General features: G+C 40.7%; 1 protein-coding gene across 2 annotated transcripts in view; it reads right to left on the bottom strand.

The window, feature by feature from the left end:
• pigk (phosphatidylinositol glycan anchor biosynthesis, class K) overlaps nucleotides 1-24,124 on the bottom strand; it is a 102,686-nt gene that overhangs the window by 36,500 nt on the left and 42,062 nt on the right. For both annotated transcript variants that reach the window (XM_020941033.2, XM_055151583.1), the window contains exon 10: nucleotides 15,303-15,378. In XM_020941033.2, coding sequence (XP_020796692.1) covers nucleotides 15,303-15,378 — 76 coding nt within the window. The remainder of the gene's footprint in view (nucleotides 1-15,302; nucleotides 15,379-24,124) is intronic.

Genomic DNA, 24,124 nt, shown 5'->3' with positions numbered 1-24,124 from the left:
CATTGACAATTTGAAACAAACAAAAAAAATCCTCCATACAACCTTTAAGACATGTTTTGTATAATTTCTAATCTTTTTGTAACTATTTTATTGACTATTTTGTTCCAATATTGCTGGTTCAATTGAATGTTGAAAAGAAAACATGGATGGAAAAGAATGGATCCTTTCAATTACTGTTTTTCATTGTTTAAAATCTGAGTAAAACTAATTGTTCAGAGAGAAATGATCACTCAGTCAACAATACAATTTCCTCATTAATGTTCGATAATGGTCAAATACACCTTTATTTTGTGATTTACAAATAATGTCTGTTGACTTGGGTCGCGACTTGACTTGTGACTTTTAAAATATGGGTCCCCAGAAAAAAAAAAGTTTGGGAAACACTGATCTAGTGACCTCTCCTGGGCACTATTCGAACCCCCTCATGGTCAGCTGTACAATTCTCCGCCCACAAGCCTACGTCACCCACGCTCCGACATGACAATTCTCCGTAAATATACAAAACCATGATACAAAACAATATACTACGACTTCACAAACCTGACGTGATATGTGAATTATAAAGCCTTTAACTCTCCCAAATGTGTGAAATGTGTGTCTGAGTTGTGAAAAGCACTGGTAAAGTCATTGTGGTGAATACTTAGGATTCCCAAAATGCATAAGGTAAGTGAGGAATACCTTAAAATATTTGTGTATGTTGTTTTTTTGGTTTTTCATTAAATTTTTCATTCATTTCACTCATTTAAAAAGACTGACTGTATTTTTCAGACTATAAGTCACACTTTTTTTTTCATGGTTTGGGTGTTTCCTGCGATTATACTCCAGTTCGACTTATATATTAAAATTTTCACAAAGACACCTGTCACCTCGCACTTTTACTGAGCATGTCGGCTGCAGAAGAAAGAAAAAGAGCCACTGTCCTGTCTGGTATCATGTCAGTCAATTGCACCATTACTTCTGTATCCACTGAAAATTTAACATTTAAACAAACATAAAGACGACTGAAACCATCCTGTCGGGATTCAGAAAGGCCAGGAATAATTCTAACTGGAGCTGATGCTGAGTCTGACGACAGCTACACAGAAGAGGAAGCAGCGCTCTGTTTACCTCCGGAGGTCACAGAGTGGCTCAGAAGTGACACCGAGGATGAAGAATTGAATGGATTTAATGATTTGGAGTGAGATGGAGAGTTTGGTAAACTTGTTCTGTTGTTTATGTTATAGTTTATCTGAAGAACTGTTCATATGTGACGTTAACAGCCTGTTGTTCTCTGTTCTATTATTTTTACTAAAACTTGACTTTTAAGATGAAATGTTGGTTCCTGGTCTCTGATTTTATAAAATACATTTCCCCCAAAAAGTGCGACTTATATATGTTTTTTTATTCTTCATTACAGATTTTTTGGCTGGTGCGACTTATACTCCAGAGCGACTTATAGTACGAAAAATACGGTAATTAGTAGTGTAATAGTAGTAGAGGTAGTAGTAGCTGAATTATTTCTTGTGATTTCATATTATTTAGTTTGTTAGTTATGTGTTTATTTTTGACAGTAATTGTGATTGGTTAAGTTAATTTCTTAATCAAGTCGGCGTGCCTCTGCAATAACACATTTAGCAAATTTAGTTTGTTTTTTTTTGAAACTGCACACTAAAAAGTACTTTTTCAAATAAGGGAAAACTATCTGAGAAAGCTTAATACATGCCCGTGCTGAAATGGGAAAGCTGAACTGTGGAACACGGAGATCTAATAACAGGAACATGAGTTCAGTAGGTGTGTATTTTGAGAGGTTTTGTGGAGCGTCCTGCTTTTACGGACTGTTTTTGTTGCAGTGATGGCGTGTGTTTTTGTGTCAATGTTTGGAGCAGGTGTGAAAGTCTCGGCGACAGAGCAGACTGACCATCACAGAGCCGGTGTCCGTCTCTTTGGCTCGTGGTGTTTTTTCTCCCGGTGTTTTGAGCTGGCCTCGAAGACGCCACTTAGCTCATTTCCTAAAGTGGTTTTTGGCTGTGGAGACCTGTGCTTTCGATCACGGTGCCCAGTGAGAGTCTGACAGAGCCTGTGGTTAGACCCAATCTGCGGGCAAACCAACTGAGTGGGCCGCACACTCAAAGCCGTTCACGACCAATGGGCCTCCAGCAAGACTAATGGATGTTTCCCTCTTCACAGCACAGATCAACGGGATTGGTCCTTTCTGCCAGGGACATTTTCAGGCTATAAAGCGACTGCCCCAATACACGCTGAGGAACCACACCCACAGAATGCAGAGCTAAGTGCATCTACAATGGGCCAGATGGTCAAGTGTAATATGTGGCTAAAAGAAAATACTAAACTCAGCAGCAGAGTCATCAATAACCACACAGTCAAAATCATGATCTGTAATGAATAAATATTTAAAATTGAACACTTAATTACGCGAACAGCTTGGAAGTGTTAAGTCAAATATGGCTACGTTCAGACTGCAGCCTGAAGTGACCCAAATCCAATTTTTTGGCCTCTATGTGACCTGTATCTGATCTTTTAATGACAGTCTGAACGACACAGATCCGATTTTTTCAAATGCGACTCAAGATACTTCGATATGTCCGATCTTTTGACACTCGACTTCAGTCTGAACGGCCAAAGCGCATTCATCCGACCTACACGTTATCAACAAGCGACAAACGTCACTATTCTGCACTGAAGTAGGCAAAAATTGTTAATGAACTCCGTGTCATTGAAGCGAAGCACATCACCACTCACCACTCTTGGCTACGTCTCCACATCCACACGTTTCTTTCAACGGACTGAACCACAAAACACCACAACCAAAAACATCGTCCTTCTCAATCTCCTCCTTAAAACAAGTAAGTTGTTCATGTTCTGGTTCCGGTACGAGAGGAACTTTAAAATCTCCAGGTGCTCAATGCTCGCGTCCATGTTTGGACAACTTCTGTAAACACAGAGACGCTCGCTGCGGTTGACGTCGTCGTGTCTCCAGTGCACATATGAGACACTTTTGGGCTGTTTAATGTTCACACTGGAGATCACATACAAGTCACATTTAATTGTAAATGTGAACGACCTCGCAAAAACATCGTATTTCACAAAAAAATCTGAATTAAGCCCTGCAGTCTGAACGTAGCCTATGTTGCCCCAGTACAGATATATTGTACAAAAAGCTTTTAAGGGCAAAATGAGGCTGGTGTCTGCGGTCTGCATCTAATTATCAAGTGTTTTATTCTCTGCAAAAAGGAACTGTGTGTTAGCATGCTGATTGTGAGCTTTACTGTGATGATAAAACTCTCCTCTGACCTCTGAAGGCTGTAAAAAGCACAAATAAACAGCTTAATAATAACCCTGAGCTCAGACTCCACACAGTGCAGCTTAGGTCCGGTGGCCACAAGTATGTAGACCAGGGGTGTCAAACTCAAATTCACAGAGGGCCAAAATTAAATCTTTTCTTATTAAAATAAATGTTTAATAATAGTTTTGCTTAAACATTGAATCCAGAACAAGCATAATATAAACTAATAACAACATTTTAAATAAATAATGTCTCTATAGCCCAGGGGCCTCCAATGTTTTTCCTCCTGTGAGCTACTTTTTGTTAAAAGAAAATGCCAGAGAGCTACTAAATTTAGCGGTTGCAAGAAATGTTGTAAATATAAGAGACATGGTAAACCGAAGATGAAGTACAGTTAGATGTCTATAAGATATATAACCCATTATCTAGTTATCAGTGCATAAAATTACACATCAAAATTATACATTTACAAAGGAAATAGGCATTTAATCAATCAAATTTGAGTTATTCAGCGCAATATGTATAATTAAAAAATCCCTTGGAGAGCTACTTGGAAGAGGGTGGAGAGCTACAGGTTGGAGACCCCTGCTATCGTCTGTAGCCGGCGGGATAGCTCTAATACACACTTGATATGATCTCGCGGGCCAAATATAATTATATTGCGGCCCGGGCCCGAGTCTAACATGTCTGATCTAGAATAATTCAAAGTACCAAGACTGCAGATGGAAATTATCTCCGAGAACTATAGTCTGGTACAAAGCATCTCTTCAGTGTTTCTTTGATTAATGCCCTTGTACAGAACACGTGCAGTCCGGAGGTGCTGCTCGTGCTCAGGAGTATGTTTTTACCGGACACAGATCCCACCACAGCCTTTTCCTTTCATAAGTTGCGGTGTGAGCAGCCTCAGAGACAGAGCCACAACGGCACCGAGCGCTCCGAGCGTGAGAGCCACACTACAACAACACCCCTCCCACACTCGAGTCACAGCTGGACAGGAGCAGTCTGACAGAGGCGTTAGGAACCTTGGAACACATTAAAACCTGGAGGGACCACAACACTTTCTCAAACCCGACAGCAATAAAACAGAACTTCTCATCACTGGACCAAAAGCTCTCCTCTCCAGAACATCTCCCTCATCGCACCGTTGCCCCCTCTCCCTCAGTACGCAACCTTGGCATCATCATCGACCCTACCCTTTTATTCAGAGCCCATTAGTCACACCACCAAAACATCATTCAATATCGCCCGTCTCCGCCCCTCCCTCTCTCAGCCCACCGCAGAAATACTCATTCACGCCTTCATCTCCTCCAGACTCGACTACTGCAACAGCCTCTTGTTCGGTCTCCCCTCCGCCCGCCTCCAAAAACCGCAATACATTCAAAACTTAACTTCACCCACGCCCGCTCCAGAGACCACATCACTCCTGTCCTTAAAGGTTGTAGAGAGGACAAACACCTCCTCCCAACTCCTTACTCTAGAAATCACGCTTGTTTACAGAATTACTGTTGAAGTGACCTTTTCTAGAAATAATTTAGCGACCGACGCGTCAGTTTTTAGACCCTTCGTCTGCTTCAGTCACGCCATCGCTGGAAGGAATCTCCAAGAATCACCTCAGTTTGTCTTCGCTCCTTTTCTCCTTCTCTTCCTCTTTCAGCGACCTCAAAAACGGACTTTCTTTTGCGATAAACTGGTCGTGGATTCTCGTCCGCCATCTCAACAAACTTTGTGCGAACTGCGAGGAAGCAACAGTTTAAAAAAGCCTCTAAGAACCGCTGCGCAAACCACGTAATCCCCACGCATCAGCGAGTCATTTACTCTAGAAACCTACGGAGTTTGATTGACAACCTAACAGCCAATAGAAAATGAGGGAGCCTTGTTATCTATTGGCTGATGTTTATCTGGCCTCAGTACGTCCGCAGTTGATAGATTTTCATTCTTTTTTATTTTGGTCATCATAATTACAAGAATGCTGCGTCTCTGTAATGGTATTTTAAACTTTCAATGACAATTTGAAATAAAAAAAAAAATCCTCCATACAACCTTTAAGCAACTCCACTGGCTCCCCGTACAATACCGCATCCAATACAAGGTCCTCCTCATCATCTACAAGTCCCTCCCGATCTCACCGACCTCCTCCGTCTGCACTGTCCCGCTCGCCGCCTCAGATCACTCCCCCTCGTCAGGGCAAAGCGCCGGACCTTGGGGGACCGAGCCTTCGCCTTCGCCGCTGCCACTGCCTTTGCCTTCGCCCCCTCCCTCTGGAACTCACTCCCGCAATCCATCAGGAACTCGAACTCACCGCAGCACTTCAAATCACATCTAAAAACTCGCCTGTTCAAACTGGCATTTCCCCCCATGATGATCCTTACTTTTATTTGTTTGTAAAGCGTCTGAGTGTCCAAAAAAAGCGCCATAGAAGTCCGATGTATTATTATTATTATTATTATTATTATTATAAGGTAAGTGAGGAATAACTCTGAACCACAAAATCACATTTCTAAGGCTTATGAACTTTTAATCAGCGCCTTCAAAAAGTTCATAAGTCACAGAAGTTCACGTTAAGTAGCATGATTGAAGAGTCCAACTGCAAAAACACATGCTGCTTGGATTGAGTCATATTTGGATTGCAGAAATATACACTTGGCTTGAGAAAACAAAGAGTAGATTCCAAGGCTCTGATTACTTTTTAAAATGGCACTGGAATTGTTTTTGCGAATAAACTCTACACATGAATACATATTAAAAATACTCATTTCGACACTATTTTTAGGCACTGTTACTCTTTCATTTAGTGTACAGTCGGCAAAAGAATACATTGAAGTGCTGAATCGTGCAATTTAGGTGTCAAAATGAGTAAGAAAATTGAATGAAAAAGGCTGCTGTCTACAACGGCAGCTATTTGGTTCTTTTCATTTTGTCAAGTGGAAAACTGGTGAAAAAATTCTTCTCAGTAATAACCCAGATTCATGAAACTAGCAAAAACCAAAAAGTACACAAATGCCGAAAGCAAAGTTACCAAAATGAGTAACCATCTTGAAAATTGAACTGTGATGAATACAAATGCTGGAACATAGGGTCAGTGAATTCGTACTTTTTAAGGCTTCTTTCAATCTCGCCGCCTCTTTTCAAAACCAAAAACGCACAAATGTTGTTTTCTTTTTAGTGAAAATGGTTTGGGCAGGTGCGAACGCTGTAATCTCACTTCGAAGCCAGACAAAAATAACTAAAAAGAGCTGGCAGCCATTTTGTGCGCCGAGCCAAAGTGAGGCTTTTATTTGTGCTGAGAAAAGCGCGTCTTTCGTGCGCGGACCAGGTGTGCTCCAGTCTGCAGCGCTTAAAGGCTCCTGCACAAACCTGTGATGGGAATGGGAATGTCTGATTGAACACGGGCGAGCACCTGTACTACCACACTGGGCTTATGCTGGCTTTAAACGCGTCGAGATCACGCACAGAATGTTCAGAGTCTTTCACAAAAACGTAAAGGTGTGCCACAACTTTTCTGGTGGGGGGTCTGCTACCATATAGATTAGGGCCGGGTATCACTGCACTTTCGGTTCGATACGATATATTTCTAATCGATTTGACACGGTTCAATCAAAAATAAAGCCTAAATGATGGCTGTGAACCTAAAAGTCTTTGTTAAACCACTTCTTGTGCAAAGTTAATACGAAACATGCAAATTTTAATCATCAAAACAGTGAAAATGTCAAATGTGTCGCATAAACGAGTTTCCTTGCACTAAACAAACAACAAAACTGTAGCGCCGTAACAAAATAATTTAGTAAAATATACCAAAAAATACTCTTGGCGGTATATCGATACAGCAGCCCACGATATTGACACTGTATCATCACATTAAACGATACGATTTACTGATTTTGATATTTTCTAGTTCTCGGTCTTTCACAAAAACGTAAAAGTGTGCTGTAACTTTTCTGCTGGGGGGGTCCGCTACCGTATAGATGTTATTGTGTTGTCTAGAACGTTTCCATGGGCGATATTAAATTTATCGCGGGTGTTTGTAGTGCAACAAACGTACATTTAAAACTGTACAATTCCTTTGTAAGAAAGGTCACTTCTCCACAGACATGACCTGTAAATTGGCCTAGTGGCATCTCCTGCTTGCCTCTATAGAGAGATAATAAAAAGGAAAAGTAAGAAAATCTCCATAGTGATAAGTAAATGACAGGCCCTCTGGAAAAGTTACACAGTGTGCCTTTAAAGAGGGAGTATTTTACTTCTAACTGCGATCACATAACATATTTAGATCATCATGTTACCCTTTATTGTTTTGAAAAAGCTATAGTCACCAAAACCAATGGATTAAGATGTTTAATAAGTTTAAGCTCTGAGTTAGAGCATGGAAACCCGACCAAAGTCCAATGAGACCTGACGGACATGGGCTCGGACAAATATTTACAACTTATGTTCGGGCTTGGGTGGGACTCGGACACATCATCGCGTCAGCTGTTTCCTGTCTACAGTAAAACAACTCACTTTGAGACTCTTAAGTGCTCAAAAGATCACAGCGCTGCACTTCTAGTTTAGATACAAGTCAAAACTGTGTTATTATTATTTGTGAAATGTGGTGCAATATTTCAGATAGGTGATTTTTAAAGCATAAAAGATTGGAGATAAAGTACACAGGAAGTAGAGTCACTATCGCAAATCTGCAGCTTCACCTCGATCCGTGCGCTGTGTGGATGCAAACAGACACACGTGAACTACTCTCGCCTTTTTACTTTTAACGCTTCAAACTGGATTAACAGCGCTGCATTATTCACGGAAGACAGTTTCTATGGATAATGTGGTTGAGATGCAGCACTTAAAGTTTACATCTTTACAAGAGGTGAATAATAAAGTCTTCTCATTGTTTTCGCTATGACCCGAGTTTGTATTTTACGTTTTTGTGTCCATTAGAGGCCACACAAACAATATCCTACGTGTGTCATTAGTCAGCCTATGAAAATCATGTTATCTTAATTGTGTTGAGTTCGGACACAGATATCTTTACGCCTATCGAGCTCGGGTCGGATTCGATCACTGCTCTGTTGAACGCGGACCGGGCTCGGACAGAAAAATACAGCATGATCCACACTCTACTCTGAGCGCTATCACATATAATCGCTTAATAAAACAACTGCACATCGCACCAGGTTTGTCAAGTTGTTGTACAGTTTTGTATCGTGTTTTTGTATATTTATAAAGAATTGTCATGTGGGAGCATGTGTGTTTTATCCTGCCAATACCGATACCAATACTGGTTGTTGAAAATCCAGAAAAACGTCTGGCCGATAAGCTGTGATGATATTTTTTGGCCTGATATTGTATACAGGGCAGATTTTGGTCATTTTCTCCAAATGATGTAATTTGAATTTAGTACAAATTCATCCACAATCTGAGAGAAAGAAACAGAAAGACAGCAGTGGAGTCGCATTTTGCAGTCCCTCTTTGAACTCAAGTGCTCAAATAAAGCTTTATGTGTTTTATTTTTACTTATACAGACACATTTATATAATTATGACTTATCTGACACCAGTCTCTTGCTATTTTTGCTACTTATTTTAGATTTACTATCACCATTTATATTTTTTCTCTTTGTTATTATAATATATTGTGATGTGTGAGCTACTGTGTCCAGATAATCTCCTTGTGGATCAATACAGTTTGTCTAAGTCTCAGGCTACGTTCAGACTGCAGGGCTTAATGCTCAATTTGGATATTTTTGTGAAATCCGATTTTTTTTGCGAGGTTGTTCACATTTCCAGTTAAATGCGACTTGTATGTGATCTCCGTGTGTCCTGCATGCGCATTGGAGGACATGACGGCATCACACCCAGCAAGCAAAGTCGCCTAAACGCTGGGTTTGTCTCCCAAAATACGGTCAAATTTTTCGTAAAATGGACAGGTTACAGCTTTGTTTGTTGGAGTCTTTAGCCTCCTTGTATTTGGCTCGCAGGCTCTTTATTTTTTGTTGACATTGGAGCCAGGACCGCCTCTAGCCACGCTCGCCCATTTCTTTGGCAATCATTTCAAAAACCGACCAGTTCCAATTTGGCCTGAACACAACGATCCCCCCCCCAAATATTAATAAACACGCTAACCTCGCCTTCCCTCCACTGACGAGACTCTGAGCCTGACGTGTAGGTGGGATGAATGCGACCTGACCGTTCAGACTGAAGTCGCATGTCAAAAGATCGGATATATATCGGTTTGAAGACCTCATATGCAAGTGTCCTGGGTCGTATTCGAAAAAATCTGATCTGTGTCGTTCAGATTGTCATTAAAAGATCAGATACAGGTCTCCTAGGGGCCAAAAAACTCAGATTTGGGTCACTTCGGGCTGCAGTCTGAACGTAGCCTAAGTCTAAGTAAGTGTATATTCTTTATGCAGATGTGGGCAGCTGATTGAGCCAAATAAAACCTCTGTGGGAGACTGAAGGACGATCGCAGATACCCTAAGCAGTGCAAATATCGGTCATATCTCTTGACAGGATCGTACAGCTAACGTAGTTTCGAAAAGAGCCCGGGAGAGACTGCTACTCAAGCATGCATGGACGACATATAAAACCCCTTCCGGCATGTTTATGATGAGGGAAAAACATTATAAAACACGGCAGAAAGCTCCAAAAGGCTGAATTTGCCCACAAGCCTATTCCACCCTAATAGCTGCTTCTTGGGATCAGAAAGTCTCCTGGAGTTACCGACATTACCACGAACGTTAGCGACGGGCACTGTAATTTGTAATAAATCTATACTTTCTACACGAAGCAGACATCAGTGCGCTTTCCCCCCCCCCCCCCCCCCCCCCCCCGCTGACTCGTGACATGTGCTCTCCCTTGAGTCAAAGTGAAACCAGCGAAATAGTGTTTTTAATGGAGCTGTAATGAAAAATCCTCTGAGAACTGCACCGGGCTCTTTACAGTCATCCGAATGCGGCGCACAGGCTGTAGAGATGGGATTGGACAGAAGTAGGTGCTGGATCGTGAAGGTCGCGACGATAGAAAAGACATAATCCATGACGTGAATGTTAAAGTGCGTGTGACAGGTTTTCAGGTTTTTTCTAATTAGGACTTGGTCTGGCGGAATAGCACATCTACGGAGTATTTATCATAGTTTTACATCAGCTAAGGGGCCGTTTGTGCGAGAAAAAAAAAAAAAAGATGAAAAGAAAAGAAGTGGCAGTGAGTTATAAAACAGATTAAACCTCTACCAATGTCATCAACGCACAAAAATGCAGGTTCCAATTTACGCGCAATTTTCTGGCAGTTTCAACCTTCATTTAACAAAACAGATGTTATAATTTTTGTTTATTAGTCTAATCACTATTGTGCAATTTAGATAAGTTTTAACTCTGGTTAACATTATGGTTGCTAGGTAACAGTTACTACCTAAATCGCACAATAGTTATGATTAGACTAATGAAAATAAATGACAACAATTTATTTTTTAAATGGAGGTTTAAATGGCAGGAAGAAATTAGTTTCTTGTGTGTAATTTCTCTCTGCATTTTGGAAAAAACTGGTTCTAGTGTTAGTATCGGCTGAAATAGATTTTTGCATGTGTGCGCTTTTTGAATAAACTGAGTCGAAATGAAGATAGAAGAGAGTTATATAGCTGTATGTTTTAGGGTACATTTATTCGTGCGGTGTCGTTTCAGTACGGGACGCTCGGTTCGGTGCGGGGTTGTCCGCGAGTGAGTTTGCGCAATCTGTGTGTGTTTACATTTCGCCACTACATGTGCAGCAACTCGAAGGCTCGGCTCTTTAATATTCATGGAGAACTTGTCCGTGATTGGGGCAGTGTTTTTCGTAGCGCTTTATAGTTAGGGCAACAACAACAATTGCCCCCCGCCTTGACTACGTCCCTGCCGAACCACGTCAATTCTTGCAAAACTACAGTCATCGCACTTCTTTCCTCCCTTTCCCCGGCACAGAGTTTTGTCTACTGTTTATAAGGAATCTATTTTGTATAATATTTCATTCATCTGTTGCTTATTTGAGAATATATAATTGTACTTATTAGTATTACCAAGCAGCACTTTGAATGTATTTTTTCTCATTTGTATAATGTTAAAACAAAATGCTGCTTTAATAAACACACAAATGGTTTCGCACTGTGCCGAAAATGAACCGAACCGTGACGTCAAAACTGAGGTACGTACCAAACCGTGATTTTTGTGAACCTTTACACGCCGAGTATGTTTACACAAACATGCAACAAACTATTTTATACTCCTGTAAAAATGAACAACAACATTAATTTTACTAAAGTGAAAAATGTTTTATTATTTTATTAGTTAAAAGGTGCACTATGTAACTTTTTGGTTAGGGGTCTGTCACGTGCTTGTTTCTATGGATACGTCATTGCTCTGCCTGGAATGTTCCACAGTATGACATTAAACAGCTCAGCCTTACATTTGTTCAATTACAGATGGTTTTATAGCTCAAAAATACCTAGAAAAACAAGCATTCTGACAGTGAAAGGGGCTCCCTCTCCACAGATCTGACCTGTAACTTGGTCTGGTTTGGTCTCCATGATGGAAAGGTTTAATGCCACACTGTGAAACATTCCAGACAAAGCAATAACATCGCCATGAACAAAAGCATTTGATAAGGCCTCCACCAGAGAAGTCACACAATGCACCTTTAACTTAAAATAAATTTGTGAATATTATAGATTTTAAAAGCTAAATATCAGTAAATTTGATCAAATATAATAACCAAGGCCAAATATTGGATCGGTATCAAAATAAAAAAAATCCATCTCTCTAACTGGAATTTTCTATGTTGATGAGCTCACTGCACTACTTCATGTATTTTTGTGCTTTGATTTTACTTTTTTCATACAAACTACCACTTAACTGACATAAAACTTACTTATTTACATACTTATTTAACACGGGTACTTAACCAAGTCAGAATAAAAAAACAAAACATAAAAACCGGTCATATGGACTTTAAAAAACATAAAATCTGAACTAAAGCACTAAATAGTCCAACATTAGAACATCCCATTTGACATTCATGCACATAAAGTGGTTTTGGCTTGGCTCGGTTTTCTCGTTGGTCCTGTTCCGATCGCGACCTCGGGGACAAACTTGGATTTTTGCGCCCGGAGCGGTATCCACGGTAACGGCACATCTGTCAAAGAGCGGCGCACACAACTTTCTGTTCGGATCCAAATTAAAAATCAGGCGAGGACGCACTTCACAGAGACACAAAAGACTACAAAGGCTTCATACGCACACACGCACGCACACACAATCTAAATATAGAGCTTCAAATGGGCTGGAAATGTATGATTAAAAGCCTTGAAAGAATTTTGCTATTACGGTTTGAGTTTGATGCATTTAGAGTCAGAACTATTTTTCAGCACGAAATTTTAAAAAATGGGGTGGGGGGATCGACTTTTTGGAGCTTTATACCATGTTATAATGTCGTTCCCTCATCAAAAACATGCCTTAAGTGGTTTTATATGCCATCCATGCATGTTTGAGTAATCCAGTGATCTCTCCTGAGCCCGATCCAAAGTCTCCTTGCGGTCAGCAGTATGATTCTGCGTGAGATGGTGCTCTGAAGGGAAGTGACTTAGGCTGCGTTCAGACTGCAGGGCTTAATGCTCAATTGAGATTTTTTTGTTTTTTTGCGAGGTTCTTTACATTTCCAATTAAATGCGAATTATATGTGATCTCCAGTGTGAACTTTAAACAGCCCAAAAGTGTCCGGCACGCGCACTGGAGGACACAACGACGAGTGTGCGCAGTGTTTACAGAAGTCGCCTAAACATGGACATGAACATTGAGCACTAGACCCTTTTAAAGTTGCTGTCGTACTGGAGCCAGAACATGTACAGCTCCATTTGTGGCCATAACATCTTGTCCAAGCCTGATCCTGTAAGATCTCAGAAGCTCAGCAAGGCCGGGCTTGATTAATACTTGAATGGGAGACCTGGGAAAATCAGGTGTCACAGTGGGGCGCCAGTTGCAAAAACTGTTCAATCAATCAATCAATCAACAACTTTATTAATCCCAAAAGACAATTCAGTTCGCACATCTCTGATCGTGCACAATCTATAAATAATAATAAACTAGAAAGATAGACACCGTATGTTCAAACCACAGTGCATCAGGGACACAGTAGCAAATTCACTTTCCATTTAAAATCCTTATGGCAGAAGGAATAAAAGATTTGGCGTAGCGGTTAGTCTTTTGCCGTGGGGTGACATAGCGCCTCCCAGAGGGCATTTTCAGAACATGGATAGGCTGGCTCAGTATGGCCTTAGTCTTTTGGAGCACCCGATGTCTCCACACGGAGGCCAAGTCCTCCATCTGAACACCACTGATTTTGCTGCACACTTTTACTATCTGGTTCAGACTGTTCTTGTCCTTCACAGATAATCCATAAAACCAACAAATAAAAGAAAAGATCAGCAAACTTTCAATAAAAGAATGATACAAATTATTTAAAATGTTAGGCGATACATTAAAAGAGCAACCCGCTGCTGTCTTCGTTTGATGATTTGCTCAATGTTCTTATCAAACCTTAGAGAGGAATCAAACACACTTCCCAAGTACTTATAAGAGTGTACCATTTCTACTGCTTCCCCATGGATGGAGCTGGCTATTGTTGTGTCCTCAGGCAAGACACCTCACCCACACTGCCCAGTATGAAAGTGGTGTGTGCGTGGGCGATGGTGGCGGTCGGAGGGACAGATGGCGGCAATTGGCATGGCGGCCGCGCTTCAGTCAGTCTGCCTCAGAGCAGCTGTGGTTACAATAGTACCTTACCACCACCGGGTATGGAGTGAATGAATAATGCTCTGCAAAGCGTCTTCGTGACAAATGTCTGTGAAAAAGCGCTATATAAATAAAAAACATACTTACTTTTACTTTTACTTATTTATTTATTATTTATTTACTTTTATTTTATAAAATATTTATATTTATATTTATTTTATTTTTATTTACTTTTATTTATTTACTTATTTGTTCTAAGGAGGAGACTGAGAAGGAGCTTACTGATGTTTGCCGCATGTAGATGACGTGTAGGTGGGATGAATGTGACCTGACCTTTCAGACTGAAGTCGCATGTCAAAAGATCGGATATGTATCGATTTTAGGACCACATAATCCAAGTTTCCTGGGTCACATTTGAAAAAATCTGATCTGTGTCGTTCAGACTGTCATTAAAAGATCAGATACAGGTCACATAGGGATGAAAAAATTGGATTTGGGTCACTTCAGGCTGCAGTCTGAACGTAGACAAAGTGCAGGGGGATTCAGAGCATCAAAAACGAAAGTGAAACTTAAACATGTTAAATTAAAAATAGTTTTCAGCAAATATAGCATTTTCAAAACAATAAAAGGTAACCCGGTGACCTCAATATGTCATGTGTTGGCAAATAATACCTCTTTTTTAAATCTTGCCTGCTTTTACAGCTAGTAAAGGAAGTAAAGTTTGAAAAAATATATTTTGTAGTGCTACACAAATACATGCCCATGACACCTTGAGAATGTCCAAACTCAATTCAAATGTATCTATACAGCCCATTTAAAAAGACGCTGTCCTTGATTTTTAAAAATGTGAAAAACAGCACTAGTTCATTTCAAACGGTTTGTCGTGGTCCAAAGTTATTCCTCACTTACCTTATACATTCAGATCATCCGAATGATTCACTACAGTGAGTTTATAAATGCTTTTCAACACCTTCAGAGACCAGAGCGGAGTTTTGTTGGCATGGAAAAGCAACAACTAGCATGCTTACCACACACTTCCTCAATATTAATCTAAAAAAACGCTTAGATGCAGACAGACATGCAACCTCTAGAGCTGCTTATACATTATATCTGTACTGGGCAAGACGGATTTTGCTCAAATATATGTGGAAAAAATGACTGCCGAGTACCACAGTGGGGCAGAAGCGGCTCTATTACATGCTGTCATTGTGTCCTTAGGCAAGACACTCCACACACCTCGCCTAGGATGAAGTGGGAAGCCTTCACGTTGGTTGTTCTTACCTGATGTATGATCTCAGACACTGGCAGCTGGTCCACATACGAGTACTGCTTCCTCTCCTGCTCCTCACTCACGGCGCTGGAAATCCAAAACAAAAAACAGAAATAATTTGACATTTGACCATCTGACACAACGTTTAACAGGTTAACATGTTAAAACAGGTCACCACTCCCTCCTCAAGACAGATTCAGACAGTAACGCTCAATCAGATTTGTTCATTTCAACAAAAGAGCTCATTGGTCACCCCTCATTTAGTGCTTTGCTCACTGACTCTACAGAAGTAACATTATAATATCAGTAAAGTACCGTATTTTTCGGACTATAAGGAGCACTTAAAATCCTTTAATTTTCTCAAAAATCGTCAGTGAGCCTTATAATCCGGTGTGCCTTATGTATCAATTCTGGTTGTGCTTACTGTCCTCAAACCAATTTTATGTGGTACATGGCGCTCAAAAATCTGTCAAAATATTTTAGTACGACTTTGGTAAACTACGAAGCCTCACTACTTGATGGATTGTCTAAGCATTACGGCTACTGTAGTCAGGAGCCTCGCAGAGTAAAGCCAAATTTACGGTCCTTATTCCAACAGAAGCTGACCGCATCAGCACAAAAGGAGTGAGCTGTTTTTACACGCTCTTTTCACAATTTTATTTATACCAACCATCCCAACCCGGGTGTGTCCCAGTTTAGAATTTTGAAAATCTGGTCACCCTAACCTACAGTCTCTCTTTAAGGAGGTGTGTGGTGACTAAAAAAGGAAAAAAATTGTAAACATATTATCGTATTTCTCGGACTAAATAGCAAGCTTAAATACCTTTAATTTTCTCAAAAAATGTGCCTTATGTATTAATTCTGGTTGTGCTTACTGACTTTGATCTGATTTTATGTGGTACACGGCACTCAAAAATTTGTCAAAATGTTTTAGTACAACTTTGGTAAGCTATGAAGCCGCACTGCTTGATGGAATGTCAGAGCATTACGGCTATTGTAGTCAGGAGCCTCACGGAGTGTGGGGAAGCTGGCCCAAGTGGTCAAAATGAGAGTCCAGTGCAAAGTTGTCCTTCACCAAACCAAATTCTTTATTGGATCCTTCCAAGTCGTGGGCAAAATTATATACATATTTACAAAAAAGAACTGTGCTTAACTAAACAAAAGCAACAGAAAATAACGCAACAAAAGAAAATACCCACAGGCACCTGGCTGCACTGATGGTGATCTACCTACTGATTAAACTGCCTCTACTTATATACCCCCCAGAGAGGAAGTCCCTCCCCCTGGGTTCACACCAACTTACGGGGAAAACTGTAGCAATTTCCTTTCCTTACTGGTGTGCTGCCTTAAATTATTTTCTGAAGCCTAATCCCCCTTTTAAACTGAACAGTGCTCCAACTTAACTAGATACACTGAAACCAAAATTCTAATAACCCATTTGATAAAACAAAGAGAACCATTTCCGAGGCTTCCCTCCACATGGTCTGGGCCAACACCTCCCCCTGAGCCTATAAATATGGCTGCCAAAGGACACGCCCCCTCTTTTGTTCCCAGACCATGTGGAGTCACAGGTGAAGGTGGTAAGTTTAAACAAAAATGAAGGGATATAACCAAATAAAATGAATTTAAAGTAACTGTGTGAATGTGATCAATTAAACAAAGACTAAATAAAACAAACCTGGGATAGTTATTATTTAGCTGTTTAGTTGATATAGATAGATGTAACCGAACTAAGGTGAAAAATGGGGACAAAGGCCCTCTTTGTCACATGGAGTAAAGCCAAATTTACGGTCCTTATTCCAACAGAAGCTGACCGTATCAATGCACAAGGAGCGAGTTGTTTTTACAGGCTCTTTTCACAATTTTATTTATACCAATCATCCCAACCCATTCTGGTTGTGCTTACAGACCTCGAACCGATTGTATGCGGCACACGGCGCTCAAAAATCTGTCAAAATGTTTTAGTATGACTTTGGTAAATTACAGAGCCACACTGCTTGATGGACTGTCGGAGCATTACGGCTACTGTAGTCTGGAGCCTCACGGAGTAAGAGCGAGCGAGTTGTTTCTTTCAGCACTTATAGTTTATGCAAAGTAGTAATGTGGTTTTAAGTTTTGTTTCTGTAAAATATAAACAACTGTCTGCAAAGCTGCATTAAACACACTATTACTCAATGTATATTTGAGTCCAACTCGTAGAAAAAAACAAACTTAAATTATCGATCGTGGATGCTTGGGCAAATGTATAAGTCTCAAGTCTCATCAGTTTGCTTCGCTTAATGCACCTTGCGATTTATATATGAAAATAGATGAGAGAATTTAACATTATTGATATTGCGCCTTATAGTTTGAAAAATACTGTAATATTTTTAAATCCTGTGATACTTCTTCTTTCTTTTTTCCCTGTAAGCAGCCATGTGTTTTGATGCGGACAGACCACGCTTGTCCCTGACTGGCTAATCCACCTGTCAATCTGAAAACAGGAGGATTCACCAGTGACCAAACTCACATCTAATGGTGATTGAATTGGAGAAGTGTGTACTTTAGATCCCAGGCGGGGATCTTGGAGAATAGACTGCAGTGTCTATGGACGGTGTGATTGACAGCTCATTTTCTGTTCAAAGTCAATGAAACGCAGAATAAACTCAAAGACTAAATGCAAATGAGGCGATTACCCTGAGAAATAAGAAACGCAGCTCACAATCTGAAATCAGCCCCATCATAATGAAGACGGCCGAGCACTCATTTGGGGATTATTAAAAGGCGATGCAACTTTACGCAGAAAGTACACAGCCAAAGTAAAAGTGAGGGCTCTTTACAAATAAGAGATAGGATGTTGGCTGAAAATTATACATTGCTTTCATTACAAATCTCACTAGTTAGTTGTGTTTTGTTTGTTTTTTTGGTGGGGGGTATTGATACTTTGCAGGTGATACTAACTAGAGCCACTGCCCTGTCTGAAACTGTCACCTGTTCACAGTAAATATGTTTTTCAAGCTATTTTGAGAAGTAAAAACTCCTGTGAATGCATGACCGATAAATCATGTCATATAGAGGTCTCCACATGGATTTAATCCGACAACAACTGTCAATGAACTGTCCATCTATACAACAAAATCCCAGTTAAAGTCTTCTTCTGCAAAATAGACTTCTCAGAGCTTTAGAAAACAACGATAACTAGATGTTCCCCTTCTCATTGAGTGATTGATGTGTTTGAGTCATCTTTATTCTCCTGTGTTTAAGACTTCAAACTCCCATTTTCACCACCACCAGTACACAACTACTGATCTGTGCTTACTTCATTCTCCAATTTTATTTTCTTGATCAGTGATAGGAGTGTAAAAGAATTTAAGTCATTTATTCTCCACTTACATTTCTCAGTTTAACGTCGCCTCAAAAGAGCTATATTTACTCCATGATCTTCTTTTGGCATACCATTGGCATACCACTCTCTAAATCAGGGGTGTCAAACTCAAATTCACAGAGGGCCAAAATTAAAAACTGGGACTAAGTCATGGGCCAAACTAAATATCCATCCATCTATCCATCCATTTTCTTCCGCTTATCCGGGACTGGGTCGCAGGGGAAGCAGTCTAAGCAGGGACTCCCAGACTTCCCTCACCCCAGACACGTTCTCCACCCAACCCCGAGGCGTTTCCAGGCCAGCCGAGAGACACAGTCCCTCCAGCGTGTCCTGGGTCTTCCCCGGGGCCTCCTCCCGGTGGGACATGCCCAGAACACCTCCCGAGGGAGGCGTCCAGGAGGCATCCGGAACAGATGCCCGAGTCACCTCAGCTGACTCCTCTCGACGTGGAGGAGCAGCGGCTCTACTCCGAGCTCCTCCAGTGTGACTGAGCTCCTCACCCTATCTCTAAGGGAGCACCCAGCCACCCTATGGAGGAAACTCATTTCGAGCACTTGCATCGCGATGTTGTCCTTTCGGTCATTACCCAAAGCTCATGACCATAGGTGAGAGTAGGAACGAAGACTGACCAATAAATCGAGAGCTTCACCTTTCGGCTCAGCTCCTCTTCACCACAACAGTCCGATACAAGGACCGCATCACTGCAGACGCTGCACCGATCCGCCTGTCAATCTCACGCTCTGTCCTCCCCTCACTCATGAACAAGACCAAACTAAGTATTTATTGAAAAATTTCAACAACATCTGCAGGTTTTCTCTTCTTTTGAGATATGTAATGTTAAAACTTTTCTAATTAAAATAAATGTTTAATAATAGTTTTGCTTCAACAGAATCCAGAACAAACATAATATAAAATAGTAACAAAAACTTAAATAAATAATGTCTCTTTAGCCTGTCTGTAGCCACCAGGCCAGCTCTAATACATATTTGATATGAGCTCCAGGACCAAATATAATTAAATCATGGGCCAAATTTGTTCCCCAAGCCTGAGTTTGACATGTCTGATCTAAACTGTGGCATATTGCTGTCTAACCAGAGTCTACTTGCCTTCATAGTCTCACTACACTTGGTATATAAACTAGGGATGGGCATTCGATGAAATTTTATTAATCGATCATCGGGAGAATTAACGATCGATTTTCGATTAATCATGAACGTTTTTATATAATAAGTATCATCATTATTATTACTATTACTAATCTGCATAAATAAGCTCAACTTTACAACACATAAACTATAACCATTCTAGAGCCACATCAGCCCGTTTGTGTTTAATGCAGATTTGCGCAAGTAGAAACAAAACTTAAAACCGCATGGCTAATTTGCATAAACTGAGCGAGGAGAAAAAAAAAAAAAAGCTCTCTCGGTTCAACTTCTGTCGGACTAAAGGACACAACTCAGTGGAATACAGGTGTTCTTTCTGTGACAGAGGGATGTAGATGCTGAAGGTGAGTCTGTTTTATATGTGTGTCGTGATGTTTTCAGAGATCGTACGTGTGCAGGTTTAGCGCAGCTCTTTATGTTGCAGTAACCGGGCTACAGCGTTTACATGCACCATGACGAAACTGGGACACAGATTTACATGTAAACACACTCACTGAGTGGTACAGTTTCTCCAAGGAGGTGCCAGAGCCCAAACGTGGGACTGTGAGGCCGCAGCTCCCCTGTCTGTGCTGTCAGACGCAGCTTCGTATCTACGCACAGAAACCTACATTCCGTTTGTTGATTAGAAATGAACGTAATCGACGAAATTCTTAATGATCAATTATCGATAAGTCGACTAATCATGCCCATCCTTAATAGGCGAGTTTCAGCTGACGTCATTGTTATTAAAAGCCGCGTTGCATGCTGGGAAATATTTTGGTCGGAGGCAAGAAACAGGATAGCGTCAAACACAGTGCGTAACCTCGCGTATTTATCCCCGATAATGGTAAATTCCTGCTGCTTTATCGGATGCACAAATAGAAGCACGGAAGAAGGAAAATGTCTTTTTCGTATTCCGAGTGAAAAGAACCGCCAACGGTGAATTAAACGGCTTTCAAACATTCGCAGAGCAAACGTAGAAGATCCTAACAAACCGTGGACTCCAACAAGTTCAACAACACATCGAGACTCTTGTAGACTTTCATCTTTTCTGCTGTGAATGGCCCAGGAGTTTCCACCAAGTCATTGTGGATATCGCCAAAGTGAATATTTGTCCAGGTAGTTGGCGATTCCGACCAGAAATTTGGTTTGGTCCACCTTTTGTAGGGGTTGAAAAGGGTGATTTGGCTCCATCGATGCTTATGACCAATTTCTGGTCAAATGGTCTTGGGTCCTCTGCCGTTAGAGTGGATAAATAACCGGGATCAATACCCTTTACGTGCTTTTTCGCTCCATCCGTCATGTTGAATTAGCGTTTCTTGCCGCAGACCAAAATAATTCCCAGCATGCAACGCGCACTTTTGTCAACAACGAAACTCGCCTATATAAACCCTTACTTTGGAAGCATTCAAAGACCATACAATGTTTGCTTAGTTCCACGGGCCTGTATTATTGATGTTAAATAAACTTCTCCTGCTTAAGACATCCATTTGGTCCAGCCTTTTACTTCCATCCTTTCTTGGACAAGCTGAAAACTTCTACAACAGGCAGCGTCATCATTTTGGTGCAAATGAAAAAAAAATCTGCAGTTATCCATCAGAGGTGGTGACAGACAGATGCCTCTTTGTTGTACTGACGTTTACGGCGATGTCATTTCCCACTGGGCACCAAAGTTTCCTAACGCGATAGTCAGCGCACTCGTTTAAGATGAATATTGTGATTTAAAATGCCCAAATTATAACATATCGATCCACTGGTGTCATAAATTCTAACTCCAGCGCAGACACAAGCCGAATATGTATTCTTAGCTGAAAAAAGTGTGTTGAGAATGAACTTTAATAGTCCTGGCATGACCCTAACGCAAACTGAACCAAATCAACTCAAAGTATTCGTCATTGTAAAGGAGAAATAAGGAGAAATTATTGTTATTTCGTGCGACTTCTTCCCTCAGGCACAGAGGGCACAATCTGCAGACAGCACAAAAACACACAGAGACAGACAGCTCCTACTGTGCTCAATGTGAACTCCGCTCCAGAGATCAGCCCCGTCTCCCCACCCAGACACTCACACCACCCATCTGTCCTCGCTCTCGCACACACACATACAGATTTATTTTTGGAGAGCTATTTTATTGTCCTTGATGATTCTTAATTGCTTGTGTCTTTTCCCAAATGCTTATAACATATGGTCTGATATTTTTTTTAGACGGAAGGTTAAAGAAGGCATTTTGCACTTCTGTGGCGTATTAACGGCTAAAACAAAACATATTTAGATCAGCGTGATACTTTTTATTGCTCTGAAAACTCTATATTCACTTAGAATAATCAGCGTGCGCCCCACTAATGAAAATACTGCACATCGCATCAGGTTTGTGAAGTTGTAGTGCTTTGTTTTGTATCATATCTTACGTGGGAGCATGAGTGATATTGATTTGTGGACGGAGCTTTAGACAGAATTGTACTGCAAGCCATAAGGAGGGTGTGAATTAAATAATGAGAGATCGCTAAATTATTCAAACATCGACAGCAGCAGCCTCCCAATTCAATTTAGGTGTGCTCTCAATCAGATGTATGTTTGTTGTGATTAAATGTTTTTTTCAAGAGTGTCCAGTTCAACAGCTTGTCATTGTTAAAGGCTCTGTAATTTTGACTTTTAAGATTTCCGAATGCTGAATATTCCAATGTTCTAGATTGAAAACTAGATTGTAGATTCTAGACTTAGGCTACGTTCACTGTATCGGAAGCGATCTGCGTCCAGACACGTCGTTTCTGTGTCCGCAAGCCTTCCGTATCCACACAGCTTTGAGCATATTTGTTTATGTTTTACAGAAACGAAACTTAAAACCACATGGCTCATTTGCATAAACTGAGCGCTCAAAAATACTGCTCGATATTGTGCGCTGATGCAGTTCAGTTTCTGTCGAAATAAAGGTCACGTCTCAGTGGAATATGAGTGTTCTTTCTGTGACAGAGGGGTGTGCTGCTGATGGTGAGTCTGTTCTGTGCTTCTGTTGCGTTGGAGGTGGTTTATGTGAAACTTTTCAGAGATTATACGTCTGGAGGGCATACGCATAGACCTTATTTATGAATGGACATATATTTTAGCCTCTTAGCGATTTGGTGGTGAATTACCTCACGGCGCATAGACCTACATCAGCGTATCAATGTTTTCAGGCGTCTACACGGTGCTCGATCAGATCCACACTCAGATGAATTCGTGGGAGCTGGCGGCATCAGATCGTTCCGTCTCTGGAGCCGTTTTCCATCGGATTAATGTGAACGAACACTGCATCCACAACAAAAACGACTCAAATACGAACTAGTGTGGACGGGGCCTGAGTGTGCTCCATTTGATTATACTGTATTTTAGAATGGCCGATGGAGCAGAAAGTTTGTTAAAAGAAAAGCCAAAAATCAAAATGCATGCAAAATCAATTGCATCCAAATGTCAAAAACAATTCAACTTGTAATATTTTGATATCTGAATATGTACATCGCATATATGACATCTAAAACATCTTCAGGCATGTTTTTGATGTGGGAAAGTTATATTATCGAAGAAGAATCCAAGACAATTTCCATAATACTACGAGTAATGGTAAATGGTCACATTTTTCTATAGCGCTTTTCCACCTTCAAGGCATTTAAAGCGGTTTACAACAAGAAACCACTCACACATTCAGACACCAGTGTACGCAGACACTGGGGGCGAGGTGGTTAAGTGTCTTGCCCAACGACACAATGACAGCGTTCATCTGTGGGAGTTGGATTCGAACCAACTTTCAGATCAGTGGACGAACGCTCTACCAACTGAGCTACTGCCGCCCACTCACCTTTTGTTATAGTACTTATTACAAAATTCTATTCTTTATGATATTCTTTATGTAAAAGTTTGTGTTTCATATTTGATAAACATTATGTATACACCGTAGACAGACAATTCTAAAACTAACTGGCGTGCATTATTTCTGCGTGACCACGGGAAGTCCAGAAACAGTTTATCCCCGTTCTGTACGACTACACACTGTGGCCATTACCATAGAAACGGGTAAATAAAAGAGCTCCCATTAGGAGAGCCCAGCTTCATCCAAAGACAGATAAAAAGTTGCTGGATTTAAATGTTGTTCTTTTTCACTTTGTGGACCCATGGTATCCTTACGTGTCCTTATGTTTAATGCCATACCGTGGAACATGCTGCACTGTTACTTTTATTGTACATAATAATTTTTAAGTCTATTTTTTATTATTTTTAAGCCTTTATCTATTTTATTGCATGTTACATTTTTTTCCTGCTGTTCTTGAATTGCGCGTTGCAACACTGGAATTTC

Source organism: Boleophthalmus pectinirostris, unplaced genomic scaffold (assembly GCF_026225935.1).
Source record: "Boleophthalmus pectinirostris isolate CB_2022bp ecotype Guang Dong unplaced genomic scaffold, ASM2622593v1 HiC_scaffold_16, whole genome shotgun sequence".
NCBI classification, from domain to species: Eukaryota; Metazoa; Chordata; class Actinopteri; order Gobiiformes; family Gobiidae; genus Boleophthalmus; species Boleophthalmus pectinirostris.
Note: the sequence above shows the minus strand (reverse complement) of the source record. Positions and strands in the feature narration are given on the sequence as shown.